At 39.2% G+C, this 22,187-nt stretch overlaps 1 protein-coding gene across 1 annotated transcript; it reads left to right on the top strand.

Annotated features, from left to right (window-relative positions):
* Positions 1–556: 556 nt before the first annotated feature.
* stxbp6l (syntaxin binding protein 6 (amisyn), like) lies at positions 557–21,573 on the top strand. The gene is made up of 7 exons (XM_082504744.1): positions 557–787; positions 5,820–5,987; positions 11,265–11,395; positions 11,490–11,808; positions 11,910–12,008; positions 20,460–20,617; positions 20,766–21,573. The coding sequence occupies exons 2-7, from the start codon at positions 5,834–5,836 to the stop codon at positions 20,787–20,789; spliced, it is 885 nt and encodes a 294-aa protein (XP_082360870.1). The 5' UTR covers positions 557–787; positions 5,820–5,833; the 3' UTR covers positions 20,790–21,573.
* The last annotated feature ends 614 nt before the right edge of the window (positions 21,574–22,187 follow it).

Genomic DNA, 22,187 nt, shown 5'->3' with positions numbered 1-22,187 from the left:
TGAATAACTCTGCTCAGCCACTTTAAAACAACAACAGTAACATCAGTACTCCTCTCTCTGTTGGGAAAAAATAAAATAAAATTCACAGAATAAATTCAGAGATATAGAAAATCATTCGCACCCACAACCATCAGGCTTTAATAGATGAGCTATGTCAGACATATGAATTTCCCTATGGGATTAGGTCATTTCAATTTAAGCTTATTTAAATTTTCTTATTTATTTTTTTTAAATTGGTTTTAACTTCATTATTTTTTTGGCATATTGTATTCTTGTTTTTAAAATAATTTTATAGTTACATAGCATTATTTAAGCTATTCATTGTATGTTAATTGTTATGTATAGAAAAGTTCAGAAAACTTTGGGGTTGTAGTGGCTTTTGTCTCATGTGTTCATGGAGTGATGCAGTGTCACATCATATAGATATATATATAGTTATTAAAATTAAATAATTTCACTATATTCTAATTGGCTGATAAAGATTTGCACATGTGTAATAATGAAGACTTCCACGGAAAGCTCAGTTTTTGAGACAGCAACTGTCTGTTCTCTGGCTCATACCATGTGCCTGTCAGCCTTTTGAAATGGGATGGACTATGGTTGCTGTGTGCCTTCACAGCAAGGCACGCCACTTAGTGTGCCTGGGTATAAATTCAGGACTGAAGCCTTGGAAGTATTTGATCAATTTAACCACGTACTAACTGAACATCTGTACTAACACAAGAGTCTCACTGGAGTAGAAACAAAGACCAGTCCAGGATTTGGAAACAGAAGAAAACAAGAACGGGTAGGATAACATTTAGACTTAAGTTTGGTAAATGAGTGAAAAACGTAGAGTAAGGAATCAAAATGTCAAAACACAATTAGCCATGTTTGACTTAACTGTTTCATGCAATTTTGGGTTGGTTGTCTTATAAAGATGTAATTTATTTGAAGTGTAGCTGCACAGCAGCTGAAAACAATAACATTGTTTATAACTATGGCAATGAAAGTCTTTGTTTGGTAAATGCATGGTGGTACTCTACTGAAGACAAAGATCTGAATACTTTGTCATTTCACTGTTGTTCATTGTGTTTAATTGTCACCCCCCCCCCCCCCAAAAAAACAAAACAAAACACAAAAAAACAAAAACAAAAACAGAAAACATCCCGTCAAACATGAAGCATTAGAATAAAATAGGATTCGGGTGGGGGGCAAACCTGCATGCCAAATTAAAGAATGAATGCTAGATTGAAAGCACCTTTGTTGGAAAAAGTATAGAAAACAGTGCTTGTGCGAATGGTTGAATGACACATGTTATATAAAGAGCTTTGAGTGGGTGCTATATAAGGACCATTCCATTTATCATTAAAATGAGCATTTATAAACCCAGGTCACGCTCACCTTGTAAATATAGGTCAGTGATAACAACAATATTATAATATTGTTGATAATATGCAGCTGTTGAATTGTCTCACCAGAGAAAATCTTTGTTTCAGAAATTGTTTCCCAAAACATGTACATTTTGGATGATAAGAAAAACTGCCAATGTCCAGTGATTCACACATAGATTACTGAGTGATGAACAATAATGTAAAACAATCCTGTGAGGGATGAGTCCCTCAGGGACTCTGTAATGCTCAAAAACAAGATGGGTACAAAGAAGGAAAGAAACAGGGCCATGATTAATTTCACAATCACTGAGTCATTTTCATAATTTCCAAACTTGATATATATATAAGTTGTTGCTATCTTATGGAAATACAAATAATAGCAAAATGCTTTCTCAAATGTGGCAGAGCAACTAAAGGTGTCTCAAAGATAGAAACACCTGTAACTGTAGTGTCTGATGTTGTCTGCTATTAGTGAAGATTGACAGAAAAAAATATTTTAAAAAAGCAGAAATGTTTTAAACTGTGTTTAGAGTTAACTGATTCACATTTAACTAAATAATGAAGGGCAGCCTTCTAAATTTTTAAAGAATATATAAAGTTGTATTAGTAAAAGCAAACATATTGTTGTTTTGAGACAAAATGGACGCAGGCCTGACCTGGTTTAAGTCTGTGATCCTTGTGATCTATGATGATCCAGCCCATCATGCAAGTGGATTCCAATCTGAACCTGACTTGGTGTCATTTTGCTATTTGGATAGAATAACCGAGAATCATTTATCGCTGATTTTCAGTAAAAATTATAGAGGTTCTGAACCTGAAGAGCTGGAATGTGATTTTTAGTCTTGAGTGCCATAAATGATAAGTAAGACTAGAAAATTGCTTAACAAATGCAAATACATTACACTAGATTTTAAGACACTGCATTTAGTTCTGTTTTCACTCAGTATTAATCATATTCACAAAATATATTTATATTCACATAATCTCTAAGATGCCACTTGTAACTGAGATTTTTCTATCAGTGTGACCGATTATGACACGACAAATGGTTTTGGCCTTTTTGTAATAAATAAGAATTAGGTTTTTATTAGGTTTTTTTAAATTTTACTTTTTTCATCCTGTTCTGTTGGGCAGCTTTTGCAGTCAGAATTATGATCTGAACACACTGTCATGCCAAACACATTTTGCTTTTCCAAGATCAGCTCTATAAATTCTCTATAGGTTCCTCTTATTCGTGTTATTTCATTTATTACATTATACGTGGTATACAGTAAGACAGTGTCTAGGGCAGGACAGGCAGGTGAAGAAAAAACGATAGAGCACAAATAGAAATGCACAGAAACATGCATGTATCACCAACTGCTGCACCTGTAAGAAAAAACAAACATGCAACAAACATACAAAAATCACCTGGAACACAAAAATTCAAAAATGCATGTAAATCAACAATGTTTTTGTGGGATGCATGTGTGTGTGCATGTGTGTACCATGTTTACATACGTTTGTGATGAAAGAAAATTGGCATGCCACTATACTTGTGGGGACCAACAGTTACTTATGGGGACAAAATGCTTGTCCCCGCGAGTTTGAAGACATTCCTGAGGCTCTTTTAGGTTTTAGTATCAGGGTTACAATTAGGTAATGGTTAGGTTTAGGCTAAGGGTTAAGATTAGGAATTCATTTTTAATGGTTAGGGTGAGCAGCTAGGGAAAGCATTATGTCAATTAGATATCCTCAATAAAATGGTAAATGGACTGATTCTTATATAGTGCTTCTCTACTCTCCTGGTGTACTCAAAGTGCTCTATGCAACATGTCACATTCACACAAGCACTTTTCTTCTAAGTCTTTAGTGCTTCCTAACAAACATTCATACGAGCAACTTGGGGTTAGTATGTTGCCCAAGGATACTGGGCATGCAGACTCGAGGAGCCAATGATCCACTAACCTTTCAGTCAGTAGGTGACCTGCTCTACCTCCTGAGCTACAGCAACCCCCAATAAGATGAGGGGGTCATTTCAGTAGGCCGCTGAACTAGCACATCTGGATATAAAAAAAAACCCAAACCCCTGCCCCATATAGACTTTGTGTGGTCTCAAACCACCTAAAGCTAAGGAAAATACCAGTAAAAAACACTTTGATTATAGCATTTTACAAAAAAAGAAAGATATAACTATTTCAACTGCAGGCCCCTATTCCAAGCAGCAGGTTTAGATAAGGACTATTGGTTTTTTAACCTTGAACTGAGGAAAACTGGATTTTTCTGTCCTAGAAAGAGAGTTAACTTAACCCTCTCGAGGCAGGCGTTGCCGATTTGCAACAGTTAAAAACTAACAACCTGATTACCCCACATACATATTTTATGAGTTTTTTTTCACTCAGAAGTACCACTGCAGGACTTGGTTGTGCATTAGCAAACAAAAAGTTTCATTTGAGCCTGAGAGGGTTAAACAGTCACTGGGGTAACAGACTGTCTGAGCTTAACATAGTCCGCCTATTCTATTTGTGGATGTATCCCAAAAACATTATTTTCCAAAGAAAAGCTCTCTGAACCTTACTTACACATTAAGTTGTGTTTTACATGGCTGACCAATGACGAAAAATGAGATTGAAATAAGTTTTGAGACTTTTAAAATGAAGAAACTGTATTTTAAAGTGATTTATTAAATATAGGCTATACACAGTCAGGTTGTGACCCGAATACATTTCATGTCGAAATGTGTTCACAGATTGATATTCTGTCATTAAACCATGTCAAGCAACATTATGAAAGGTGCAGTGAAAATTACAGTGTGAATCTTTGCCCTGTCCTCAGGCAGGCACATGCTAGGCTCCATTCTGGAAACCATGTCTATGCTGGAGACCACTTGTATAGCATGTCAGGTTCCAGCTGAATAATGAGATATAAAAGAAACAAATGTAAATCAATGTATGACAGCAGACATTAAATATTACATATTTTGTATCAAACTTTTATTCTGCCTATAATGATGACAAAGTGACCCTAGCAAATTAAATAACTCCCCCTTCTGTTTTATTTTTTATTTTTATTTAAATATCATGGTGAGGACTGACTCAGGTTTACATTCTGTGGTCCACTGGATAGAGGCTCTTTAATTACCTGCTGCTATGGTGAATCCTGGTATTGGAGGTCCTTTGAGAGTGGCTTTGTTGATCTTCAACCAGGCACACGCAATCCTGAATCTCTATATAAAAGCACTAATCTCTGATCCTATGAGTATTACCCAGTAAGCAAACAAATGGAGCAGGGAAGGAGACTCACCCTGACTGCTACTCAGTTCCTCTGGATGTCGATCTTCCTCCCTCTGAAAGCATGCTTGCCAGGGTGGCCCTCTGGTCAAGGTTTCACCTCAGTCAGATCCATTATCAGCAGCAATCTATTAAATCTGTGAACTTGGTGACTAAATCTAATTAACCTAAACTGATTTAATTCTGATCCTTGAGGACAAAGAGATTGGAGCGAATGGGCACGCCTTTGCAACAACGCACCTATCTCTGTGGGAATATACAGGAAAGGAGTCCAGTTCTTGGAAGTTGTAATCCATTAGGAAACGATGGAAATCTAAATCCTCCTGAACTTATAATCCAACACAGAAAAAATGCGAAGAGAAAAAGTCAAAATTACAATTAGACCCAATTAGTGGGTCCACATTGTTTGAGCAGTGGTTGCTCATCTGGCATATCTGTGGACTCTCAGAGCCAAATCTTCAGATGATGCCTTCTGGCCATCACAAGAACTAGTGTTAGTTTTTATATGTGTTCTCCCCTTCGCTCTCCTCCCTCTTTTTCTCTCTGGACATCTAATCATCTGTGTTAAAATCTAGTCACCACATGTCCAGCCAGACCCTATTTATAGAACCTATTTGTGTGACCTTAATTTAACATGATTTAAAATGTAGTTTAAAGATTCTTTTCCATGTTTTACTTTAATATGATTTATTATTAAATCCATCACTCTGTTTTTCAATTACAATATACTAAATGTAATTTCTCTTATTCAGCCATACATGTTAAAGTCAGACATTCAGTGAATATTTGCACTAAAGGCCTGAGGCAAAGTCTAGGCTGTGTGCTAAGTTTGCATTTCCTGTTGGTACAAACAGTCCCAGCACAGAGGCACACACACATCAAATCACAGTTAAAGGCCAGGAGGTCAGAACTCAAGTATTAGAAAGATTTCATTATTCAAATTGCATTTCTCATTAATCATATTAATCAGACTTATACTTTAATTATATTTCATTAAGAATTAAAGATGATTTATTATTAGCAAAAACACATATACATAAACTCCGCTCTGTATGACTTCAAACATAAAAGGCTGGATGTTAAGTCCGTTTGCCCTCTCTCAGATGTAATGATAGGATGGTAATTATTCCTAACCAGGGATAACAACAACAGTCATGTATATAATTTATTTGTGTAGGTTTCTGGACAACAATGAACATTCAGTCTGCCATTAACAAAGAGATCTTCATCCCTCGTGATGAGCGGATGCTGGTGGCGGTGGAGGTGAGGAGGAGGAAAAAAAAGAGGATGGCTTTCCTGCCTACTGGACCTAAGGGGGATTATGCCACATTCATCTGTATATCAGGTAAAACTCTATATTAGGCACTCTATGTTTCTGATTAAAAAAAATAAAACTGTAGGTTGAAGTTCTAGTGAGGCCATTGGAGTCATAAAAAAAATCAGACAGGGCACATTCATATTTTTGTGACTCAAATCTGAGAAATTATCATCTCAAAATATTGGTTTTTGTTGTTGTTGTTGTTTTTGTTTAAAACCTCATTAATATCAGAGAATATGTCATACAACTTTAATACTGTGAGATCTCAATCATGATCTTATTCCATAGTTTTTGGAGACAGGGAAAAATAAAATTTCTTTTTAGGAAAAAAATGAAACATAAATAATTTTTGATATATGTGAATTAAAACAGGTATTAATGTATATTAAGAAAAGACCAACACTGCTCATCACTTTTGCAAGCTTGTTTTTTTATATATGTTAATGGAAATAGCAGAGACTAACGCATAGTCTCTGCATGCGTTAGGATCTTATATAAACAAAGTCATGTGTGTGATATGTACCTGCACGTAGTATTTGTCAACGCTGGCTGTGTGGCAGGTAAAGGCTGGACCCAAATGCAGGACTTAAACATAAGGGGTAAACTAAGGAAGGCAGCTTTTATTGCTATAGTAAAATCAAACACTACAAACAAGAAAACAGAACCTGAACTAGGAGTAGCGCGAAAACCACAGTGACACAAACAGCAACGAGGGATGACAACAGGCAGGGGAATACGGAGTATTAAATACATGGAGGATAATGAGGGAAGGGGAAGCACAGCTGGAACTAATCAGACTAACAGGACAGGGAAATAAAGCTGAACAAACATAATGCACTATCAAAATAAAATAGCACACTATCAAAAATAAAACAGGAAGCATGCGACACACTCTATCATGGTACTGGGTCTGTGACAATTAACCTCTGTGTATTTAGTCCTCAGTTTTCCTCTGCCTGTTGAGAGTGAGCGAGTGCATGTGTGAGTGAGTGTGTCTGTCTGTTTCACAAAATATCTTTGAAAATGAGGGTGGTAAGCCACGATAACATCCCCCAGGAGCCAAAGACAGAACGAGATGGATCCGGGAGAACCACAGCCCCAAAGAGTACTGAAGACCTGAGGCCACACATTTCGCCGATATCTGCGTGCCCATCCAGCAGGAGAAGGAGTGAGGCCCTAGATGGGGCACAAACGACCAAGGGGGGAGAGTCCCATGGGCATTGGACAGCCAACCCCAGTAGAGACCAACCACCCTGGTGTGAACCAAGATCAGGGTCACTGGGCTGACCCAAGAAACACCCGCTACTCGGAAGATCTTCTTCCTGTGGCCTCTGAGAGTGGACTCATCTCTGTGCTTGTCCTGCTAGACCTCAGTGCAGCGTTCAATACTGTCGACTATAATATTCTATTAGAACAATTAGAGCATGCTGTAGGTATTACAGGTACTGCACTACAGTGGTTTGTATCATATCTAGCTAATAGACTCCAATTTGTTCATGTAAATGGAATCTTCACACACTAAGGTCAATTATGGTGTTCTACAGGGTTCAGTGCTAGGACCAATTCTGTTTACATTATAGATGCTTCCCTTAGGCAATGTCATCAGAAGGCATAGCATATATTTTCACTGCTATGCAGATGACACCCAACTTTATCTATCCATGAAACCAGATAACACACACCAATTAGTTAAACTGCACTAATGTCTTAAAGACATAAAGACCTGAATGGCCTCTAATTTTCTGCTTCTAAATTCAGATAAAAGTTGGAGTTATTATCAGGATTTCCTAAAAAAAACAACAACCACACACTGAAAAGCCTTCAGTTAATCCAAAATGCTGCAGCAACCATAATGACAGGGACTAGAAACAGAGAGCATATTTCTCCAATATTGGCTTCTGTACTGTTCTCTCTATGTGTTGAACTCTCTGAATGTGAGCATAGATAAACAGCCAGCAAAACTCCTTTTCAAGAGCCATGAAGACAAGCATACTTGCTCCTTTAATGACATCATGAACTGGAGTGATGAAAAACACATACAAAACACAAAAACACAAAGGACTGTCATATAATCAGCATGTAAGTATAGTTAGGCACTAACATAGGAGACTACAAAATAAGTATCCTGTAGATATACAGTCTGACATTAATACAATGAAAAATGAGCAGGTAGTTGGTAAGTGTACGCTTTTATCATTAGCTCAGAGGCTACGACCTATAACTACTGCACTTCAAAGAAGGTACAAAACAATGTCACAAAACACCCTATTACTAATTACCTAATATACAAAGAACTGCAAGAACTTAGAACCATTGCTTTCTGAAGGACTCCTCTGAAGGATTGTTTTGGATTCAACACAAATGATTACAAAGGGATAGCCATTCCCACTGTTCTCTGCACTTCCTGTTTCCTGTCTATAGACATGTCAAAATAAAAGCTTCCCTGTCTATCCAGGTGTCAAAATAAAGGCTTCACAATTTTCTGATGTATAATAATCAAAATACAATATTCATGGCTACTTATTTGTCCCATTAGCAGATTATCATATTCAAGACAGTATAGAATCCCTTTATTGGCACCCTGTTAAATCTAGGTTTGAATTCAAATTCCTACTCAGGCCCCATCTTATCTTAATGACCTTATAGTACCATATCACCCCATTAGAGCTCCTTGGTCTCAGACTGCAGGCTTACTTGTTGTTTCAAAGTAGAATGGGAGGCATAGCCTTCAGTTTTCAGGCCCCACTTCTATGGAATGAGCTTCCAGGTTGAATTCAGGAGACAGACACTATTTCTACTTTTAAGATGAGGCTTCAAACTTTCCTTTTTGCTAAAGCATATAGTTAGGGCTGGATCAGGTGACCCTTATGGAGCCCCGCAACGGACATGGGAGAAAAAAAAATTAAGACGGACTTTTGCGAGATCTCGCAAAACAAACTCGGGATCTCACAAAAGTTTTGTGAAAAAGTTTTGTGAGATCTCGCAAAAGTTTTAGCCGCATTCTTCGGAGACCGCCAGCTCGAAGCCGACCGGGAGGTCAAGGCACGATGTGCTGGGAGAGTGGTGTTCCTCCCGCCTGTACTAGGTCTCGACCTCCCGTTAGCTTCGAGATGGTGGGTGTCAGATCTCCGAAAATGTCGGAGCACTTTTGCAAATATGTGATGTCTTGTAAACCGAGCAGATATTTGACGTTTACACAACTACATTCGCGCCTCAAAATATCTTAAAAGTTTATTTTGTGACCCAGAAAGAGTAATATTACAACTAAGTAGCTGCCGCCATTGTTGGAATTCAACTTTAGTGAAATATCGCAAAAGTTTTGCGAGATCCCGAGTTTGTTTTGCGAGATCTCCCATGTCCCTTGCAGGGCTCCGTAGACCCTGAATCCCCCCCTTAGGTGTAGGCTGCTGGGGGATTCCCATTATGGAATCTCCCAGCAGATTCCATATTTCTTCTTAAGTCACCTTTCTCACTCACTATGTATTAATAGACCTCTCTGCACTGAATCATACTTGTTATTAATCTCTGACTCTCTTCCACAGCATGTCTTTTATCCTGTCTTCCTTCTCTCACCTCAACCGGTCGCTGCAGATGGCCACCCCTCCCTGAGCCTGGTTCTGCTGGAGGTTTCTTCCTGTTAAAAGGAAGTTTTTCCTTCCCACTGTTGCCAAAGTGCTTGCTCATAGGGGGTCATATGATTGTTGGGTTTTTCCTCTGTATGTATTATTGTAGGGTCTTTACTTACAATATAATGCTCCTTGAGGTGACCTGTTGTGATTTGGAGCTGTATAGATAAAACTGAATTGAACATGAAGCCACACACTCTGGAACGAACAACCATCCCAGCAGGGTGCAGTGAACCCCTCCCATCATGACCATGACCATGTCCATTCACACACACACACACACACACACACACACACACACACACACACACACACACACACACACACACACCCCGCTGGAACACGACACCAATAACTACACGACAAAACAAGACAAGATAGAGCTCTTTGTCTTTGTGGCTCGCGAGGGAAGTCAGCCCAGGCCTTCATCTTTCCTTAGCCAACTTCAACTTATTCCTTCGCTACAGCCCTTTTTATTGTCAGCAAGCAATCATTCATGAATATGCAATTACAAATACACGTGACATTCTTAAACAGGCATATCTGAACAACATTCTGTGTGTGTGGGTGTGTGTAGGTGCATGTGTGTGTTCTTCCAGCCATACTATACATAGACATATGACCTTACAATGAACTTAAACTGTGTGTATGAGGTATGCAGAAAAACAGAAGCAAGTGTCTTGCTAAACTATAAAAACAGGAACTTGCAATATGTCATATCTCAAATGCACATTTAAAGGTGGGAAGTCTTGCACCTCAAGAAACAGAACAGTCTGGTTTCAAAAGCTATAATGGAATTATAACGTCGAGGCTGCTTCTTCTCATCTCATGGTACACAAATGCACACAGAATCTTATCAGACCTAATAAGGATATGATTCTTATCAGCATACAAATGATTATGTATTTCTAAGCATAAATGACAATATAAGAAATATCAATTCCAACACTTGCTCTTGCTAGAAAGTCTGCAAAAGACATTGAAAGAGAACTTACGTTGACATTGACAGTGGTCAACTATTTTTCAACAAACACAACACCACCAGCCAGACGTTATGCTGTACCAAAAAGCATTCTTGAAAGGTGCAGTGACTCAAACTACTTTAACATTTTATGAAGGTGACATTGATTTGAACAAATCAAAAAAACTAACAAACTAACTAAAAAGGTGAAACAGTAAATGAGTGTTAAGTGATTTTTGAGGCCTATGACCTCCAGGAGCATAAATGGAAGATGCATTGCTGGGTTTGCTTCTATTCATTTGTTGTTCATTACTGAAACTGAACACTTGCAAATAATCTGCTGGTGATGATGCACTTATAAATTCAGATAAAACTGAAGTTATTGTACTCAGTCCTCAGTCAAATATTCAAAATATGATATCTAGCCAGATGCTTGGATGGCATTACCTTGGCCTCCAGTAACACTGTGCACAAGCTCTTTTTGCAAATTGCAAAGCTTCTAATGAATGTATTATTTTTGTAGTCTTCAAGGGCAGGGAATTTCTTACCATCTAAATGAAAAGAAATCTACTCTAAATGTTCAGTTCTTTGGTTATCAAGTATCTTTTTTATGTTAAAAAATTTAGTTTAAAATGATCAGAACAAAATCTCTGGTGTTAGTAAAATTATTATTACAAGCTTTAAATTCTGATATTGTGGTTTGCATTTATTTCCTAGTCACCAACACCAGACCTCCTCAGCTTCTCATCACCAAGGTGAAGCGGTTTGGAGGCTCCTCCTCCTTCATCAGGAGGTCCCAGTGGACAGTTGAACAACTCAAACAGGTCAACGGGATTAACCCCAACAAGGTCAGCAGCAGTACCTGTTGTATCCTTACATTACATTTCATATGCATTCAGTTGTTTGCCAGCTTTGTTTGTTTTCCTGTGTCCTCCTCTTCAGGACAGCCCAGAGTTTGATTTGGTTTTTGACAATGCTGTGGACCAGTGGGTGGCTAGCTCCTCAGCAGACAAGTGTATTTTTGTCCAGATCCTGTACCACGCCTGTCAAACCCACTGGGAGGGGAAAGCAGGTGGTCTGGGAAAGTCAAGGAAGTTGGGAAAGGCAAGCCAGCAGGGACGAGTTGATAAATGTGATCAAGAACTGGCAGGAGCTGGTCACCCAGATACCTATGAATCCAAAAACCTACAGGCACGACGGAAGAGCTTTGTTCTTCCCAAACACACAGAATTCATTAACTGCCAGTCCAAACTAACACAAGGTAGTGTCTCATGGTTACTGAGGTTATGATGAAAGTTATTTCTTAACAGATTTTTTGTTAAAATTTTGTTTTGTTGTAATGTGTTATGTTTGTTCAATTAGATGCCTGCACCATGAATCTGGTCATCTATCGCTGCAAAGCCTTCTTGAATCGTGTAAAAAACTTGATGGTTTCAAACCAAAGTCCCTCACCAGGTCAAGGTAAGATAGTGACTAAAGGAACATATAGAGGTTTAATGTTTTAACGGGTTTAATGAAAAGAGGGTTTTGTCTGTATTATGGGAAACATGACATCCAAAGATTTCTTAATCTATACTGGTCTTCCCTTAGTACCCAGACTGAAGGTAGTTATATATCAAATTACAGTTAATCTTTAAATCTGTCAATACTGCTAACCTGTAATACTTACAGCATGCTCTAATCTCTGTAATAAAATACTATAGTCAACAGTATCAAATGTTGCAGTGAGGTCTAGCAGAAAAAGTACAGAGATGAGTCCTGTCATAAGAAGTTTATGTGTTCACTAAAGCTGTTTCTGTTCTGCGATGAGCTCTGAAACTTGACTGAAACAGACTCAAATAAACCACTGCCCACACTGCAGATGATCAGTAAGCTGTTTTACAACTAGTCTTTTAAGAAAACCTTAACCCTTTGAGATAAAAGGAAGGTTGGAGATTAGCCTATAATTTAGCTAAAAAGTAACATTTTGCTCTTCTAAATTAATGAGACGCCATTTCATCCCCAGCTTATGAGTTATCTGCTTTAAGGTACATGTTTGAGAGTTATACCAGGGAGTCAAGTACCTCTGATTTGATACTTTCTTTTTTTAGAGCAACCGCAGTATCCAGAGTTGTACTCAGCCAAGATGTAAAATTATTAACAAGATAATCGAGCTCTGGGTAGCTGCTCTGCACTGTGTTGGCACAGTTGCCAAATTTTATTAGACTTTCAAATGAATTAAAACTTGGTCTGGCTGTTTCACTATAAACTGGCCTTGACCACGTGCTCGCCCCAAGATTTCAGATAGAGGAGTGAAAAAAATTATCAGAAGAGTTGTCCAAGAGCCATAGACCACTTACAGAGCACTACAGAAAGAACAGGAACAGGCAGGTACAATTCCCGTTGCCTGTGTGCATGGTCACCAAGCAAGGTATCATTGCGGAAGCATGTTGAAGTGGGTTTAAAGTTTGATAAATAACATTTAGACAAGCCTGTGAATTACTGACAGAATGTAGTCTAGTCAGATGAGACTAAAACTGAAGTCTTTGGATGCCATAATACACACCATGTTTGACGGTCAAAAGGCACTGCATATCTACCCAAAAAACACAACCTTTTGCAGCAATATACATCAACACCTTCATATAATTGAAGGAAGGATGAATGAAAAAATGTACTGAGACATTCTTGATAAAATCTGATGCCATCTACCCAGATGATGAAGATGAAATGAGGGTGGACACTTCAGCAAGACAGTGATCCCAAACACACAGCCATGGATACTCTCAACTGGATTCAGAGAAAGGAAATAAAGCTGTGAGTGGCCCAGCCAATCACCTGACTTAAATCCAAGTGAAAATCTATGGAAAGAACTAAAGCTCAGAGTTCATTAAAGAGCCCACTGAACCTTCCAGATTTGAAGACTGTGTGGAAGAATGGGCCAAAATCACACCTGAGCAATGCATGTGACTAGTTACTCCACACGGGAGGCATCTTGAAGCTATCATCATCAACAAAGGATCTTGTACAAAGGATTAAATAAATTTCAGTAAGGGTGTTCAATAATTTTTCCCTGTGTCATTTCTCATTATTAGACATAATTTATGGACATCTATAGTTTGATTTCTTCGCATGTGTGGATTAGATGAGTTGTTACTGGCATCTGGTGGGAATTTCATGCCAACAGTACCTTAGACCCTAAAATAATACATGCAAGCTGCAGGTGTTAAATACATGTTTTACCCGCTATAAATTTAACACTTCATAAAAGTGTTAACAATATCAATATCCTGTGAGAAGCAGCTCTGTAATTATGATGAAGGAACTATCCTCCCATCCCACTGTTCCTTCAGTGGTGCTAGTTTCAGTCATTAAACAAATGTACTGTTTATAAGATTGGGGAAACCTGCAGTCAGCTGAGACTGAAGAAGTCACTTGGATGAGTGACAAAACGTTTCTCCCACTGAAAACACTATGTTCAAATGAACAGAATCAACTTTTGGAGAGCTCTGTAATAAGTAATGTGTTCCATATCCTTTTTTATTTAACACAGTTTCTTCTCGCTTTGACAAGGCTGCTGCCATTTTGAAGAGTCAATGAGACCACTCAAATGCTGTGTAAATGCTAATCCATTTTTTGCTGATAGTGAAAAAATGAAACTCAAATTGGAGGCATTAAATGGATAGTAAATGATAGCTCAAGTTAGGTAAATTAAATGTGAATCTAACACTAGTGGTATTCTAACTGAAGTGGTATGGTGGTGGAATAGGTTATAGGGTATTTTGGCTTCCTCCCACAGTCCAAAGACATGCTTGTTAACTGATTCTAAATTGCCTGTGACATAGATAAGGTGTATGAAATAAAACACTGTATGAATGTACGGTTAAATGTGCCTTGTATACTGAAGTCTTGTGAATGGTCAGTAACTAGAAAAACACTTGTATCCTATTGTACACCCCCAGCATGCACTAAACAAATCATGAGTTTGTCTGATGCTGATATAAGATCTTTTTTACATTTTATTCACAGGAACTCCTAATATTTCAATCCACGAAATTCCTCCAAATGATTCTAATAGATCTAATGAAATGGCGATCCTTTTCTGAAATTGGTACTAGGTCTATTGTACAGCTCAAAAAACACCCTTTGATTCATAGATTTCTTCCTGTCTTAATGTTATGGCACTGGGACTCCTCAGCTCATTGTATCCCCAGCATGTCTCATAGTCATTTTCCCTTCTGTCTTTTTGTCTATTGTTCTTGCTGAGCTCCACCTTTCTGTTGCCAGAGAAAGGCCTCTTTGTAATGAGATCCTGACATGAAAGGAGACTTTGTTTGTTTCAGGGAGGTTCATACAATAGCTGGCATTAGTTCTGTGACTAAGAGTGAGCACAGCATTCCACTGAAACCAGTAATAGGGCCAGTGTAATGGATGGGACACATGCCAAGCTGCACCACAATTAAAAGTAAACAGTTCCACAGCAATGGCTTAACAATGTGTTGCTATTGATAATGCTAGCAGAGGATGATGGTAATAGTATGAATTTGTTTGTATCAGTAGACTTGCATTTCAAAATGTTATCAGCATATTGGTGTATAAGTTGAAGTTAGCTTGGAAAGAAAAAAAGCGTCTAGACTTCTTTAAGTTGCTTGAAGATGTTTCACCTCTCATCCAAGAAGCTTCTTCAGTTCTAAGGTCAAACGGTGAAGAGTCCCATATTTAATCCCTGTTTGAGTGTCCCGGGGAGGGGGGGGGACGACGACAATGAACCCCCTAAGGATCCTCTACCTAATCACATGAGCCAAGGTGTGAAAAGGGGTGTGGGTCACAATCAGCGAAGGTTTCGGGTGAGCTCATGGTGAAATCTAGCCCCACCCTATCATGTGATTTCCCAGAATGTGAGTGGGCGTTAAGGCGTCTGTTAAGAGATCTCAAAGCTGGATTATAGATGGCAGACAGTTGGTGTCGTAAACCACTGCCTCTGATCAAAGATGGCCGTTCACAGTGGACCTAGATAGCTTCTTTCACTCCTATTTCAAACCATCTTCTCTGTCCAAAATGTGAACATTGGCATCCTCGAAAGAGTGACCTTTATCCTTTAGATGCAGATGGATAGCCGAGTATTGTCCCATGGAGGTGGCTCTTCTATGTTGTGCAATGTGTTTATGAAGTGGCTGTTTGGTCTCTCCAATGTAGAGGTCTGTGCATTCCTTGCTACACTACAGAATACACTACATTGTTAGATTTGTGTGTTTTGTCTTTGGGATGAACCAGTTTCTGTCTGAAGTAAACTGGGATGTCGTGCCTGGAGAAGACTCTCCTGAGTTTTTCGGATACACCGGCTACATAGTGTCAGGGTTCCTGGGTCATTGACCCAGCAACTTCAGTTTGTTCATGTTCAGTTTATTTTCTACATGCTCGTGTTTCACTGTGCCAACTTTCTGTCTCTGTGTATTATGTTCTAGTTCCACTATATGTGTTATTAGCCACATTATGTTCAGCTGTGTACTCACCGGTCTCTCATTATCATCCTCATCAGTCTGTGTATTTAAGTCATCGGTTTCCACCAGTTCATTGTCTAGTCATTAACGTTGTCTACCTCGCATGTTCCAGTTCGGTTCAGTTCAGTCAGTCTTTCAGTCAGTCAATCAGCCAGTCATCCGTCTCATGTTCTGTTCATCCATTCTGTATAATAAACACCATCTTCATTCCACACTAGCCCGTGAGTCCTGCATTTGGGTCCGCTCTTCCTCACCTCCACACAGCGAAGCCCTGACACATAGGGGATGACAATGTTGTTGCGTTTGTCTTTCTTATCCTCCCCAGCTGGTGTCTGATCTTCTTTTCTGTGCATCTTTGCTGACTTGATGAAAGCCCAATTAGGATAACCACATGTTTTTGAGAGCTTCCTTTACATGTGTGTGTTCCCTCTATTTCCCTCCAGGCTTAGAGGGAACATTTTCTCCCCAGTGTTGTAAGGTCCTGATTACTCCAAGTTTGTGTTCCAGAGGGTGGTGGGAGTCAAAGAGGAGGTACTGGTCTGTGTGTGTGGGCTTCCAGTAAACTTCAGTGTTGATGTTCCCAGTCTCTTCAATGCGCACGGTGCAGTCCAGGAAGACAGACAATTATCGTTTGTTTCTTCCGTGGTGAACTAACCACAGAGTTAATGTGGGGATAAAGTATCTCCTTGGCAAATCCTGCACTTGATGGTGACATATGAAATTGGTTTGAACTTGGCCTCTTTTGTTATTCATCACATTCCTCAGCAAATTTCAGATAAACGCTCTTAGGGTCTATGTGTGAGGCATTGAGTCATAGAGGCTTTCTTTTATTCAGTCCAGGCAATACACAGGTTGGTCAGTCTGGTCTTACTGGTGTTTCTATATATTTTTCCTGGGCCCTGCTGGTGTATTGAGCTATGTGCCAGTTCATCATGGCCACTATGATGCCTGACAAGACATTCCATGTTGTGCTGAGGGAGGTTATTGGCTGGTATTTGGATAAGACTGGTCCTTAGCGGAGATCCTTGAGGATAAGGGCTGTTCTTTCTTTGGTTAGCCATTCTGGGTGCATCTTATCCAGTAGGCATGAATTATGCTAGGGCCTGATGTTGTCCACTGAGCACTGGAACCCATTCTCATACCTTTCTACAGCTAGGATAGTTAACTAGTTTCTGTTCGTGCTGCCTTGATCTTGGTCTCTAGTCTCCTTCTTCTTGTGGCTGTTTAACTTGTAGCCAAGCATCTCAAGGATCACTGTTGCTGTGGTGTACATCAGCTGCTTGTTCTTACTGATGGTCCCAGTTGGTTGATTCTCCATACTATCTTCTAGTAGACCTTTAGAGGGTACTTCACATAGTCTTGGTAATCAGCCTTGGATGGTCCAGTTCCCAGTTTAGCTATGACCCTCTCTTTCAGGTTAGCTGCTTTCAGTTTCAATACCTTCAAGTGTAAAGTTTGGTGAAGGGTGGTTTATGGTGTGAGGTTTTTTTTTTTTTGGGAGTTGGACTCAAGCCTTCACAGAGGCGTTGAAGCTGTTATAGCTACAAATTTGGGCAAGCATAATATTATACATCTTTTCACCTTCGTATGTTACCATATCCCCTTTCTTTTTAAGAATGCTTATTAATGGTCATTATTTGACTTTGGTGTTGCTGTGTACTGTGCGTACAGTGATGTCAAAAAGTGTATTTTACATTGTGATAGAGTTGAGACTGCAGAAACCAATACATCCAAAAATATGGCGTTATTATTTCAATTTGCAAGTGCGAATGTTGCATGTTGAGGAGAAAATTATTATGAGGTAACAAAAGTTTAATTTGAGCGAACAAAATTCATTGCTGCTTGCAAGAAATGTATTTCAGTTTTTGCTATTATCTATACACACACACAATAACAGCCCCTCTCGCTTAGTTGTTGGCATTTGCTCTTGCTCAGATCTCTGCTCTGTGTGCTGACAGACATCTGCTGACCTGCTCTCAGTCTGTCGTTTGCACTCACAACATCTCTGCTCAGTGCACGTACAACTCTCTGTACACCATTATAAGTGTGCCACAAAACCATCCAATCAAAGAATTGGATGCAAAAATTCTGATTGACTGTTATGGTCTCCAATCAGCTTGCTAGATAGTGCATTCTGGAGACATGGTCCAGAATGTAGCTAAACCCGTTTTCGCTGAGCATGTTTAATTATTTTATTTTAATATATATATATTTTAAGAGCATTGTTGGTTTTAATCTAGTTTAAACCAAACCACCCCACTGGCTGGCCATATCGGATGTTACAGGGGATATTTTTGCAAGTGCTAAATGAAACCATGAAAGATCAGCTCGTCTTTCACGATTAGCCTGCCTCTTTCGCAGTTAGTTTCCCTTTCCCTATGGATTGACAACCGCCTGAAAGAAAAAGAAGCTGAGAAGAACTACAGACCCCACAGGCATTTGGCTCACGCACTTCCAGTTCCTGTCACTCCTGCTCCCCTTCCAGTACTGTAACTTGCCTCCATCGCGGTTCTGTCACTTAACCTGTCTCACCTCCGTGTGCCCACCAGAACCTCATGCCCATAACAACACCACTCCAGATCTCTCTACCATCTCATCTGAGTAGCATGACATATAGGAGGTTTTCAGTAAACAAAATGCCATCTCACTTCCACCTCACAGACCAAATGATTGCGCGATTGAACTCCTCCCCGGATCTCTCTTCCCACTAGCTGTCTTTACATCTTGTCCTGGCCTGAACGAGCAGGCATGGAAAATATTTTCAGGAATCTCTCGCAGCAGGCATAATCTCCCCGTCCTTGAAGAACCATTCATCTGTGCATAGATTATAGGGGTCTGAATGACATTACAGTCAAAAACAAATACCCACTGCCTTTAATGAACTCTGCTTTCAAACATCTTCATGGTGCCACGATATTTACCAAAATCAACCTCTGCAACACATATAATTTGATTCGCATAAGACAGAGAGATGATGGAAGACTGCATTCAATACACCACTTGGACATTTCAGATATTTGGTAATGCTTTTGGGCTAACCAATGCCCCAAGTCTTCCAAGCTGTTGTGAATGATATTTTTAGAGACTTTTTGAACAGATTCATTTTTGTATATCTGGATGATGTTCTGATCTACTGAAAACTCGAGGAACACCAAGCTCATGTCCATGCACCTCCTTGAAAGCGAATCCTATGTCAAAGCTTGAAATTGTGAATTTCACTTACCGTCTGTGTCTTTTCTGGGCTACATCCTGGTAGGAGGGCAGGTGAAGGCAGGTCCGGCCAAAGCCCAAGCGGTCAAGGAATGGCCAACTCCCACATCACGGAAACATATTCAACGGTTCTTGGGGTTTGCCAATTTCTACAGATGGTTTATACGCAACTACAGCCCGGTAGCCTCACCCTTAACATGCCTCACGTCCACCAATGTTCCATTGTGCCTTTTTTTCTCGTCGCCTCACCCCTGTACAGAGAAATTATGATGTGGGCGACTATTAGCAGTTAAACCTCCCTGGAGGAGTGGCGAAACCTGCTGGAGACAATGGAGCAACCATTCACCATATGGGCTGCTCACAAGAACTTAACTCACCTTAGAATACCTAAGAGACTAAAGGCACACCAGGCACATTTTTTCCCATTTCTTTCTGCCCAGGTTCTCGTAATGACAAACAGGACACACTTTCTCACCAGTTTGTCTCCGAACTGATCATTCGTATCTCCCAACCATCCTCCCCTCTACATGCAAGATTCGGTACATAGCCGGACATTGCTGGAGACTGAAACTGACCTGGGAACTGGTCCAGTGAATCAACGCTTTGTGCCAGCAGCATCCCGTCCTGGACTGGGTTCATACTGGCCAAATACTGGCCATTCAAGGAACAGTCAGACCATTTCTTTATTCATGAGGTATTTCTGGTGGGATACTCTGGATAAAGATGTCAGGGAGTATGTGAGGGCCTGCACTCCCTGCGCCTGGAACAATACCCACACCCAACGTCCCGTGGGTTTGCTACAGCCTTTAGTTACGCCATACCGACCTGGGTCACATACAGCATTGGACTAGCTGTTATACAGTTAGGTTATGGTTACAGTAATTATTTGGGCAGTGATTCTTTCTTTTGTCATTTTGCCTCTGTCCACTTCTGTTCATTACATTTTAAACAAACAAACAACCAAAAAACAAATCAAGAAAAAGAAAGAAAAAATCCAAATCAGATTAAGTGCAGTTTTGAAAAAGTATGGCTTCTAGTTTTTAGAAATTACAACAATTTTTTAAAATAGTCTCTGATTTTCAGAAGCTCAAGAAATATGGACCTAAGTTTAAGATACTTGACATATTGTAAAGGTATTTGGTCCACTATTTTCTTACTAAACGGACAAGTATAAAATTCTCTCAATATCCTTTTGTGTGTGTATGTGTGTGTATATAAACAGGTCAAATGCGGAACCGTGCCAAAGGCAGAAGTGTAGGTAATTTAGTCCAGAGGGTGAATGTTACTCTGGGCGAGCGTGGAGACAGACTAACTCGTGCTGAGGACAAAACTGTGGAACTGACACACAAAGTCCAGCAGTTTGCAGACACTGCTCATAAGGTAACATATGCAGCCTTCTCTGCTAGATTAATCATTCAAAATTGTATATAGTATAGATAGTAGAATAGATAACCCATATTTGCACAATCGTTTGTCAAAATTTAACTGCCATACATTTTTTATTTCTGTTGTTCTATTTCCTATACAGCTAGCCCTGAAGTATTCAAAGTAGAGTGTACTGGAGAGAGAATACCGCTAACTCTGGAAGATGCTAATAAGAAGAATATAAGAAGATTTACTCTTGGGCTCCAGGATGTTACTAATTTGTTTCTATTATAACTAAATGTATCAAAGACAACTAAATAATATGTCCCTGTGTTCTGGGGCGCCTCTGCCCATAGGTAAATATCCCATGAACTGTGTTTTGTCTGTTGTCAGATACTTTTATGAAAAGGAAAAAGTGGATTTATTTAACATTTGTGTTGTTCTAAAATAGCTTTTGTATTTTAGCTTTTGTACAATAGCCTTGAAATTTATTTGAAAGCCACTCCAGAGAAAAATTAGTACTGCTCTCAGTGAATGGCATTAATTACTCCATTTGATTTAGTTTGATTTTATGTTGATTTAATGTGCTTTAATTTGTATATTTCATAGTCTTCTTCAGTCTGGCATTATCAGTTGTTGTCTTTTTGTGCGTGTGTATGTACACTCACTGTCCAGTGTCTAATGTGTTGTCTACTATGTTCACATTATGTTTCCTGAACATCAAAGTGTCACGCTGTATTTACGCTGCTGTGCTGTGTATGTCATTTAGTCCATGTTAGTATTGTCTTAGAAAGTGGAGTAAAGGTACGATGGTTTAGTTTAAGTGGTTAGGGTACAGGGTACCTTAAGGATGTTTAAATGCTGCCTTTAGAAGACTCACAGCAGTGAATAGAGGATTACTTAAATCAGACTGACTCATTCTAACCCAACTTCTATTAAATGTTTTCTTTATTGCTTCTAGTGGCATTTTATATATGTGGTATGTCTGAAATTTTTCTTCAAACCTATCAACTCTTCTCTGTGATCTAATTAAATAAAAACATGTTGAGCTTATACAGGGTATCAGCTGTTCCTCTAATAGTAAAAAAAATAAAAAATAGTCCACATATTAGTCTCACAGTACAAAAGATGTGAAGGAGACACTATTTTTTTAAAGGTAAACAAAGAACCTCCTGATTTTCATTGGCTGTCTTTTTTTCTTCTTAGGAGTCAGAGGTAGGTCATGACCTATTCATGATCTACAGATAACCTATAGGTCATGATTAGGTGAATGAGGTCCTCTGTGTAGGTTCTTAGTCATCCAAGTCTCATAATCTTAGGTGAGGTGAATGACGTTTGTAGTAAAAAACACTTTGAGTGTTCAGTTAGAGTAAAAGAGCTCTGTAAGTGTCTGTCCATTAAAATTTGTCCAGTGTAATGGACATCAGCCCTATAAGCTAAAAAGGAAGCATAAAAATAAATAAACAAACAAACACCCACACCAGGACAGAGAGAAAAAAAGGCACCCCCATTCCCGTTACGGCCACCCAAATCACAAAGGTCCAAACACCAGCTCTTATGGTGGTGAAAGAAGGCAACACGAATC

The sequence above is a fragment of the Aulonocara stuartgranti genome (genome assembly GCF_965226115.1).
Source record: "Aulonocara stuartgranti genome assembly, chromosome: 15".
NCBI classification, from domain to species: Eukaryota; Metazoa; Chordata; class Actinopteri; order Cichliformes; family Cichlidae; genus Aulonocara; species Aulonocara stuartgranti.
Note: the sequence above shows the minus strand (reverse complement) of the source record. Positions and strands in the feature narration are given on the sequence as shown.

Excerpts from the sequence above, each read along its gene's own strand:
- stxbp6l (XM_082504744.1), top strand. The coding sequence starts at position 5,834 with ATGAACATTCAGTCTGCCATTAACAAAGAGATCTTCATCCCTCGTGAT. Across the intron at positions 11,809-11,909 it reads CCAGTCCAAACTAACACAAG|ATGCCTGCACCATGAATCTG; the intron begins GTAGTGTCTCAT and ends TTGTTCAATTAG. Across the intron at positions 12,009-20,459 it reads AAGTCCCTCACCAGGTCAAG|GTCAAATGCGGAACCGTGCC; the intron begins GTAAGATAGTGA and ends GTATATAAACAG.